The sequence below is a fragment of the Galleria mellonella genome, unplaced genomic scaffold (genome assembly GCF_026898425.1).
Source record: "Galleria mellonella isolate WM207_F2 unplaced genomic scaffold, CSIRO_AGI_GalMel_v1 utg56, whole genome shotgun sequence".
NCBI lineage: Eukaryota > Metazoa > Arthropoda > Insecta > Lepidoptera > Pyralidae > Galleria > Galleria mellonella.
In genome coordinates, this window is record NW_026442117.1 from 4,702,694 (window position 1) to 4,713,879 (window position 11,186).

The window sequence follows — 11,186 nt, forward strand, 5'->3', positions numbered from 1 at the left end:
ACCCTACACATCTTTCAATGAAAATGAAACAATGCAATTTTTTAATTAAGCAGTCACCTTATGTACTTCAAATTAATTTTGTATACAGTTTTGCGAAATTTAACTATTGTCCAAGGACACGAAGAACTTCAGAAAAAAATTAACAATTTAACACAAATATGCAAAATTGACATAAATAATGAAACGTCTTCATTATCTATATATTTTTGAGTAAATATACTATTCTACCTGATTATCATATTTAGTCTTACCTAAAATGTAAGCGCTTATTTACAAAGCTATACAAATACGTTATATTACATAGTTCATTTAGTGCTGAGTAAGTGTTACTCCTTCTATATTGTAATAACAGCTTTCGTAACAAGATACTTTCGCGCTGATATTTTATCATATGAAGAGTTGCCATTTAATTAAGTATTACATGTGAATATTCTCGAATCGTACACACGTGTTATATTCCTTGTAATATTTGTGACACACAAAAAAACAGTAACGAATTACAAACAAAAGTAAAAATTTGTTTACCTTTCTTTTCATACTTAGTGCATTACAAATTAGATGAATAATTTAAAATAATTTTATTATTAATCGATTCCAATAAATACCTATATCTTACTGGATAACTCAGTTGCTAGTGTTGTGTGTACAATTGAATGAAAATGAGAGATAATAAGTCTTCTGATATTTATGAAATATGGGAGGTTATGGGAAAGTTTGGAAAATATCAGATAATGCAATACGTTTGCATATGCTTCGGTACAATATTTGTTACGATTGCAAACATTAATTATATATTTCTTGCTGGCGATCTTAACTACAGGTAAGGAGTAAACTATTATTTAACTTGTACATACGGAATTAATTAAGAATACATAAATAATAATAGATTTGCTCATAAACAATCCTCCAAATATATTACTGATTTAGTAAATATTTTGTTAAAGAAAATCAAAGAGATAGTAATTAGAGAATTTAGTTCGCAAAATACAAAAATGTGAGCGCGCCACGCTGTTCCTTGTAGCACTCAATCATTCAAAGTTTCCAATTATTGTTTAATTTTTCCAAATTACCTATTTCTTACAAATATATTGTTACGTTATGCCAGTTTTTTTTGCCCATTTATTATTTAGTTTACGTAATATTAAAATTAGATATCACCTTTATCAGTAATTTAAATTTAATGATTTTGTCATTCAGTGATTATTTATTATTAATATTTAAAAAATAATACAGACATAGCTAATCTTATAGTATAAATCTTCTTGAGCGGAAACTATCTTACTCAAATTTATTACTGTAAGTCGATTGATTATTAATTACTTTTTTCAGATGTCGAATACCAGAATGTGAAAGCACAATTACTACATTTGAAACTCCACCGTGGGAGTCGGGCCTGTCCATAGACAGATGCTCGAAGCCTATTTTGAACAAAAACTTTTCGCAGGCTCAGACGTGCACAGCCGACAGTTTCTCCAGTTTAGTAGAGCCATGCACGGCGTGGGTATACGAAAACAATAACACTATAGTAGCAGATGTAAGTTATAAATCTTATAAAAAGAAAAACACATGTTAATCTTTAGAACCAAGACACTTTATTTGAAAAGAAAGTAAATATTTTCACTACAATCTATGTTCAGTATTTAAAATTAAACAGACATATTTTTTTTTATAAAATGAAAATTATTGATTTATTATGACAAACTGATTACAAATTAAGAATAATACTAATTACGCAATTGATTATTGCTATTAGCGTAATTACCGTAAGTCACTTTTACGCTAGGTTCATTCAAGGAACTAGCGTAAATATTGCAAATTGAAAGTTAAAATAAATAAATAAAATGTGAACTAAAAATTGAAAAATATTTATCATACAATGCTAAACAGTTTCATACTACATTATTGCTGTAGTTGTAACATCAATAAGTACATATGTTCATCATTATTCTAAACTGTTGATTAAGAAATTAACAACATACGATAGGGTAATTTCTATGTAGGATTATTGTAATTATAAATATTTGCTACATAGATAATGTATCACTTCCTCACTAAAATGACACAACAATTACACATGTGTAATTAACAATACAAATCCTAATTAAATAGGAGTCGAGAAAACCCAACGCGTGTGTAAATTGACGTGTATCGAGATAAATCTTCAAGGAAGTATATTTCTATTTAAAGAACAATGAACTTGAACTATAGAATAATGTTGTAGATGTCGCTACGATAATATGAAAGACTTAGTAAAATCAAATAAACCCTACCAACTTGGAGAAAGAAATTTTTAGCAATGGATACTAGTGATCCCAATTGCTGTCAAGTAACATAACCTTAGTACATCATAACCTTCAAGAAAAGAGCATATTCCTTTTTAAAAGACTAGCAGCACACCTACAATGGCTTGCTGTTGTGGGTGCTTATGGGCGGCGATAGTCACTTCACTTTAACACTTTAACATCAGGTGAGCCGCATAATCGTTTTCTCCCTGTGTTATAAACAAAAAGTTTCTACGCATTTCTTATCAAATATATCATCATCGAGTGTTCTGAGGAATTGTTCAGATTGATACCTGCTGCTGATTTTCACCATCGTATAGCCCGCCACAAACTAATACTCCACCCCAACCATCAATATAAGTGGTGATCCTACATTGTGCGTTTTTCAGGCCACTTTCTTCCACGCTAAACCACGCTTTAGAATCAGAGGACCTACCATGAAATGTTTTCGAAATTTCAGAGCCAAACGATACAGAAATTTAATGTTAAAATTACATAATACATGTCGTTTGAAAATATTAAAAAAGTTAAAATATTGTTCCTTTGGACTTTTATGATAGGAATGAAAGAAATGTTAAACTCCATTTATTAGTCCGATTTTGGTATAAACAAAAACACGAAATTGAGTCCGAAATTTCGGAATTTTATTTCATGGTAGACCCGCAGTTTCCAGCAACAGTATTCCCGAACCGATACGACATCGTAACCTTCAAGAAAAGATAATAGTCCTTTTTAAAAGACCTGCAGCACACCTGCAATGGCTCTGGTGTAGCGGGTGCTCATCGGCGACGGTGGTCACTGGTCACTTGCCATCAAGTGAACCGGATGCTTGTTTGCTCCGTGTTATAAAATAGTCGAAGTCCAATCCCGCCAACGAATACTGATAATACAAACGGAATGGCCATTAAAATACGACCTTCTTGCAGTCTCAGGAATCTTCATAGTGAATTCGCCTATCATCACTCACTGATATCGTAAACAATCTTAAGAATAAAACTTTGGCAACCTTAAATAACGCTCTAACGTCTTCCTATTTTTTTTTTTGATATTTTCTAAATAAATCCACTGATGTTTAAATATCGCCGTTGCCATACACAGGTACTAAAACAATGCCCTTATTAAAATACATAGGTATTACAAAATTTGAAATAAGTATTTTTTTTTTATTGAGTTCATTCACTTCTGCCTCATGAACATTTATAAGTTCTGTTAATTTGGTAACTGTCTACGTATATGTCTTACTGATAATAAGTTGCTTAAAAAACACGAAATTATAAGAAAATTATCTACTTTAAAAGTTAACTAAATTATGAGTTATTTACATATCAGATATGTACTTGCCACAATGTTTTTGTTTCATTTCGTTGACGCATATAAAATATAAACTTCGGTTTACCTACTTATCGAAAATCAACAAAATAATTTAATTCTTTCATTCATTGTCACTTTTTGTCTATTCTAAAAAAAATAAAAAGTACTGGCCACTAATAATTTCGAATAAATATAAATATATGTTCTTAAAATACCTGGTACCAATCCAAAATTTTAAGAAATTACATATATCAAGTACAGGATAAAATGATTGTTGCCTGACGCCATCTGTTGACCAATAGTAATAAACATATATTCCTATCATAGTGATTTAATTTTAGCACTATTTAAATAGATAATTACGCCATCTACTGACAGATAGGTTACCTATTATTTCTAATTTGATTCACAGTTCAATTATTTTTCTTTAATAAATAACAAAACGTTAGTTTTTCTTCTTTTTTCCTTAAAACTTACCATTCTCTCTATCCTTTCTCCTTCTGTAGGTATTTTGGCGGAATAGAACACAATAGAAATAATCACTAATTGTAGATAGATATAAAACATTGTTTGGTTATAATGACAAAATCAGACCTAAATCAATTGACAAAGTAGAGAGATTAGAAGTTCAAGAGGCCGGAGAAATTTCAACGCCCGCTCATAACGTCTTTCTCTCTCTCTTCGTCCTCTTCATTACTAAAGGTCGTGTCCTTGAAAGGTGTCTGTGGCCTCTCTTATGATGTTATTCCATTTTGCACGGTCTTCAGCTTCTCGCATGACGTATTAACTAATTAACTTCTCAAATGAGTGGATACCTCTCTCAAAATGGAAGGACTTAGTTATTTATTTGTAACACTTTCTTATATCGCTGTGTGTGCCCCGGCATTGAATAGGCCACCCCTTCCTTTCCCGTAGGTGTCGTAAGAGGCGAGTAAGGGAAGGCGAGGTATGTACAGCAGCGTCCCTCTTAAAACATCTCTAAAAGCCTAACTGCGGTTGCCAACTCGCCTGTCAAGCGTGGCGACTCCTGGCAAAACTCCTTTTATGGGAAAAGCTTATATCCCCCAATTGACAGTTAATGGCTGAAATAATAATAATAAAATAAAACTTTATTATACAATAAACTCTTAAATTATAGGATACAAAGTTCTTAAGAAAAGAACGAGTACAATGGAGGATTAATCCCTTAAAAGAGATTTCTTCCAGTCAATCTTATTTTCGTAATATAAGTTTTTTTTTTTTTTTTTTTTTATAATATGTTTATTTTAACTTCTCTTTCAGTTGGATCTGGCGTGTGAATCACTGAAAGTCAATCTGGTGGGAACAATACACAGCATTGGCATGTTGGTCTCAATGATAACAGCTGGATGGATGGCTGATAGGTAATTCAGCATTATTACCATATCCCACGCTAATCGACCACTGCTGAACATAAGGGAAGTTTTGCCAGTAGTTGCCACGTTTGGCAGGCGGACTGGCAACCGCAGTTAGGCTTTAGAGATGTTTTAAGAGGGACGCTGCTGCCCATCCCACGCTCTCGCTTGATCGTTTTTTACGGCACCCACGGGAAAGGAAGGGGTGGTCTATTTTATGCCGGGACCACGCGGACATGTATTTACTATATAAGTAAATAATAAGTAATAAGTACCTATTATATTTCGGTATAATCATCAACTTAAGGTTTTAAATGATTTCATTAAAATTGGGTGTGTGTTAGATCATTATTATGACTATTTATAAGTAAATAAATATACCATAAATATAAAGTTATAATAAATAAATATACTAGAGGGAGATTTTGTACAAAAGTCGTTTTCTTGAATATCTATGTCTCATTCATGTTTCAACCGTGAAGCAATTGTGTTTAAGGCTGTGTTTCAGTTTGAATGGTGGGATATGGCTGTGAATTTACAGGGTACATAGGCATAACACCTTTTTCTCAGAATGGCAACGCATGGACGAAACAGTATACTCTGCTATGTTCATGGTACTGTCCATGTCTATAGGCGACGGTTACCGCTTTCCATTAGGTTGCATAAAAAAGTGGCTATCTAACAATCCCCCCCCTCCCCTCTTCGATTCTAATAGATATCGGTTGGACCTAAGAACTACGTATGCATTAATTGTTACTTTTATAAATAAAAATTTTAATCTTTATTATTGCCCAGGTATGGACGAAAACCGGCTATAATATTCTGCGTGGTGGGAACATGCGTGGGACATTTAAAGACGTTCGCTAAATCGTATTATTTGTACATTGCTATAGAGTGGCTTGAAGCGGCTCTTTCGGGAGGCGCTTACCCCGCCGGTATGGTACTCAGTAAGTTGATATTTATTTATTCAATTTAACTTAATACTTATGTAACGGTGGCATCCTTTGATTGCAAGAGTTTTAAGTCTGCCTTTATATTATTACACGAAGGCTTCAAACGTGGATAACCCACTTTACATGCATTCAGAAATACGAAGCAAATTACATTCGTTTTTTAAATGATCCAAACATAAATAAGAAAAAATTGTAAAGTGTCATAAGTCTCATGTAATTCCTATTGCCATAAAAATTTTATCTATTTATTTTTTTGTATTATTTGTTTTAACATAATTAGAATTTAATATGCCTAATTAAAGGTATATAATATTTTTTTTCTTTCCAGTGATAGAGATAAGCGGAAAGAAATACAGGCTTTTGTCCTCTGTATTATTTTCGTATGCAATTTACATTGGAGAATCACTTTTCGCCGTTCTCGCCATGTTTGTCCCATATTGGAAAACTCTGGCGCGGATCATATACACACCTGGGATACTCTGTCTCTCTCTAATTTTCCTACTTAGAGAGAGTCCGCGATGGCAACTACTAAACAACAAAACTGATAAGGCAATTGAAACAATACGATTCACTGCGAAGAGAAATAATTTAAAAATCAAGGATATAATAACAGAATCAGACGAAGTAAAATTAAAAACTAAACTGAACATTGGGAATACTGAAGTGAGAGAAAGTTATAAGAAGATTTTCACATCGAAACAGATATTGTTGCGTATTTTGGTGGGTGCAGTTAGTCGTTTTACTGCAAGTTTTGTGTATTACGGTCTTATGGTAAACTCGGTTTGGTTGCCTGGGAACAAATATACAAACTTCCTGTTGTCCACAGTGATGTCTTTTCCAGGCGAACTAATATCCTTGTACTTAATGAATAAAATTGGAAGGAAACTGCCACTGATGGTTGGATTTGCCATTTGCGGAACGCTATGCATAGGATCTGGATATGTACCGGCAAGTAGGTTTCTATATATGTATATATTTTTTATTTTTCAACAGTGTAAAAGTGTCAAGATTTTTGAAAAATATGGGATCTTTTCATATATTTCTAAATTTGAAATTCGTTCGCAAATACCGTTGTAAGTGCTAAAGCTTAGTCTTCTGCTTGGATACCGCTGTCGCATTTCGTTTAAATGGATGATAATTCAATGATCCATCTTGAATAAACCGAATGATATAAACATGAATTTGAAAATTCAGAAGTTATTTTTTAATGGGTGATAATGGAATAGTAACCGCACCTGCGCTATTGGTATACGCTGGCGGGAAATAAGTGAAAGATTAGAAGTGAGGATGAAAACAGGTCAGTTAGCCCATCGTGACGTATTCAAGAATTAACAACGACGATTTCCACGAAAACCGCGTGTAAGTCTACCTGATAGGGTTTATTGCTAGCAATAGACTTTTTTTTTTTGGATGAGTGAAAATGGTATGGTAACGGGAATAACGCTAACGGGATACGCTGACGGAGCACCAGTGAAGGGTGATAGATGAGAATAAAAACAGGCCAGTTAGCCCATTATTATGAATTCATCGGGAATTAACTATGATAGTTTCCAGGGGGAACCGCGAGGAGGTCGACCTGGTTGGGTATATTGCTAGCAATGGGATTCTCAGTCTCCATTACTAACATGTCCATTATTGGGGGAAAGGGATTGTCGCCAACCAGGTCGACCTCCTCGCGGGTCCCCCTGAAAACTATCATGGTTAATTCCTGATGAATTCATCATTATGGGCTAACTGGCCTGTTTTCATTCTCGTCTATCACCCTTTACTGGTGCTCCGCCAGCGTATCCCGTTAGCGCAGGCGGGGTTACCATTCCATTTCCACCCGTCAAAAAAAAAACATGTGAGTTCTACGAAGATGCAACGCACGAGGAGTATCAAGGGTGCCGCATATTATTTGTACATGGTGCAGTTCATATCTATAGGCGACGGTTACTACTTTTCATTAATTGGGTCATCAACTTGTTTGCTATTCTGATTTGCATAAAAGAAAGTACCAATTTCCTCATTTAGGTGATAAGAAAAGTCGCTGAAAATGTTTTTCGACGAGTTGTATTTTGCGATTATTTGAATTTTCAACCGACTTTAAAAAAGGAGGTTCTTAATTCGGTCGCATTTGTTTTATATTTGTTACTTCATAACTCCATCAGTTGAAAACCGATTTGAAAAAATCTTTTTGTATGTACTTATGATGTACTTAAAGATTGGTACTGTAGAAATTTTATCAAAATTGGCTAAAAATTTAGTTTTTAAATTTTTGCCGAAATTGAAGTCTTTTTTTTTTGTGGAAACAATCTTAATAATTATTAACATTGCATTTAATTTGTTATATACCGTTGAGTATTCAAGTTTAATATAACGTTCGATCAACACATTACATTTAAAAATATTTGAATTTGGAACGCGGAATCGTTTATCTAATCATATTTTACTTCATAGGAAATATTTTTTTCTCTGTAAAAAACATGCCAGCATTAATTGTCACAAAATTAATGAGACCAACAAGGGAGTAAAAATATCGATTGCAATAAACATTATGAAAAACAAAATCGTGTGACATACCCAAAAAATTTAAACGAATTAGATTTTTATTCCATTTTGATGTCTCTTAAAACGTAATAAAACACCTTGAAGCATTCAGTGCTAGTATTCAACATTACTTCTTGCAGACTTATTCCAGCTAATCAATATTTCCAGGTCATCATGATTATTTTTTTTTGTTGTGTACATTTGAAGATTAAATTTAAAGAAGGTTTGAAAGGTGGGATATGGCAGTGAATTTACAGGGTACAGAGGAATTACACGTGAATCCTCAGGAATGGCAACGCATAGGGGGTATTATAGGCGAAACAGTATACTCTGTTATGTCCATAGTACTGCTCATGTCTATAGGCGACGATTACCACTTTCCATTAGGTGAGCCATCAGCTTGTTTGCCAATTTAAGTTGCATAAAAAAAAGAACACAGTGGAAATAGCATCTATGCTATCGGTTCACGCTAGTGGGGTAAAGTGATAGCTGTGAAGAATGATAGTTATACTTCAAGTCAGGTCAAATGACCTCTTGTCATAAATTTACCAATTTTAAATCACAGCCAACTCCAAGAGCGGCTGATCGGTCACAGAAGGTATGTTGCTAGCAATGATACTGCAAATGCCTGTATTTTACCAAGATTCTTTCTCCTTCATCAAAAAGAAGAATTACGAGTAGTGGTGTGATTTGATAAATAAATATGAATAACTTTCTGCGCAGCCCTGATTTGGTTGAAAATAACTTTATTCTTGCTGGGTAAAGTGGTGATAGCTTCGTGCTTCACCGGTGCTGTAACCTACAGTATGGAACTCTTCCCCACTAATGCTAGAGGCACCCTACTCGGAGTATGCGCCTTCGCTTCAAGGCTGGGGGGCATGCTCGCCCCTTTAACGCCTATGCTGGTAAGTTCTTTATTTTTTGTTATTGTTTTTTTTTTATACAACTTAGAATGGCAAACAAGCTGATGGCCCATCTGATGGAAAGTGGTAACCGTCGCCTATAGACATGAGCAGTACCATGGACATAACAGAATATACTGTTTCGCCCATGATACCCCCCATGCGTTGCCATTCCTAAGGACCCAGGTGTTATTCCTCTGTACCCAGTAAATTCACGCCATATCCCACCCTTCAAACCGAAACACAGCTATGCAAACACAACTGCTTCACGGTTGAAACACGAACGGGACAGAGGTACCCAAGCAATCGACTTTTGTACAAAGTCTTCCTCTAGTGAGTATTGTATTCGTAATTGTAAATCCTTGTGGTGATGAAGTAAAAATACAATACTTTACCACACTCTTTTATCTTTAGGACGACATAAGTGACAAATCAATATACAAGTTTTTTTTTATACAATTTATCCAAGAGAAGGGAAACTCTATACGACTTGGTCAATGAGATAATATTTATTTCATCATCATCATCATCATTATTTAACTGTAACTGCTGAACATAAGCCTTCCGCATAACGAGGAATTTTGCCAGTAGTTGCTACGCTTGGCAGGCGTATTGGCAACCGCAGTTAGGATTGGGTGATGTTTTAAGAGGGACGCTGCTGCCCATCGATCGGCCATTAAATTCCTTCTTAGTCGCCTCATACGACACTAACGGGAAAGGAAGGGATGGCCCATTCTATGCTGGGACCACACGGCGATATTCATTTATTTACTCACATTTTTAATACACAATAGCATATAAAAGTGATATCCCTTATTTCCTATACGTTACTTGATTTATTATTTAAAAATATCGAATCGCGACTTCCGTTCACGCTAATCTCCGAAACCGCTGAACTAATTTTAATGAAATTTTGTAAATGTGTATTGTTTGCTCCAACTTGAGGAACAGTTTTTATTTAGTTTAGAAAAATTCAAAAATGTATTTACTAACTAGCTAGTTTAATATATCTGTTAGAGTGACAAACAAACAGACAGTTCCCTGATGGAAGCCATCGCCTATAGACCATAACTTCTGAAAGAAATTAGACCACATTGACCAATATTTTAATGTGAATAAAGTTTTAAGAACCAATTTATTTTATTCTTTATTGCACAATAAAACTTTGTACAAATGGCGAGCTTAATGCCATATGGCATTAAGCTCGCCATCCATCTCGCCAATTTCTTATAACATATACGAGTATCTCTTATGAACTTACTATGTTTGTTTGCGACAATTAAATGAACTTCACCCAGAGGTCATCTTCAGCGATCCGAAACGTGGTCAAAATACGTCTATTAAATTTCCTTTCTTTAGCTATATCGTCATAGTCGTAGAATACTGACGGATCTTTATATGTAATCTTTGTCAGATCCGTCAGTATTCTACAACTATAACGATATATATGTAAATGGTTAAAAATAAACATAAATTTTTGAAATAACATATGTCTTATTAAATTCCAGTACATGATATCAGGGTCATTGCCCGCGATACTGTTCGGAGTATCTGCTGCGGTGACGGCCTCACTCCTAACCCTCACGCCGGAGACCAAGGAACTGCCGTTGTTCGACACAGTGGAACAGGTGGAAGCCAGCATGAAGACCAAGCCCCGCCAGTTCGAGAAGGAGACAACAATCTCTACGATTGCTTAATACAAATTCAAATTATACAAATTGAAGTATTTTTTTTTACCTGAGATAATTAATTACTTACCATTATTATTGAAACAACAATTTCACAAGAAACAAATAATATTATTTCAAACATAAAAAAATCATTAATAATACATAG

General features: G+C 34.3%; 1 protein-coding gene across 1 annotated transcript; it reads left to right on the forward strand.

The window, feature by feature from the left end:
- The first annotated feature begins 371 nt into the window (after window positions 1-371).
- On the forward strand, window positions 372-11,115 carry LOC113522326 (solute carrier family 22 member 3-like). The gene is made up of 7 exons (XM_052899131.1): window positions 372-820; window positions 1,330-1,534; window positions 4,875-4,975; window positions 5,762-5,913; window positions 6,248-6,871; window positions 9,172-9,353; window positions 10,859-11,115. Exons 1-7 carry the CDS (start codon window positions 654-656, stop codon window positions 11,045-11,047), a joined length of 1,620 nt encoding a protein of 539 aa, XP_052755091.1. The 5' UTR covers window positions 372-653; the 3' UTR covers window positions 11,048-11,115.
- The last annotated feature ends 71 nt before the right edge of the window (window positions 11,116-11,186 follow it).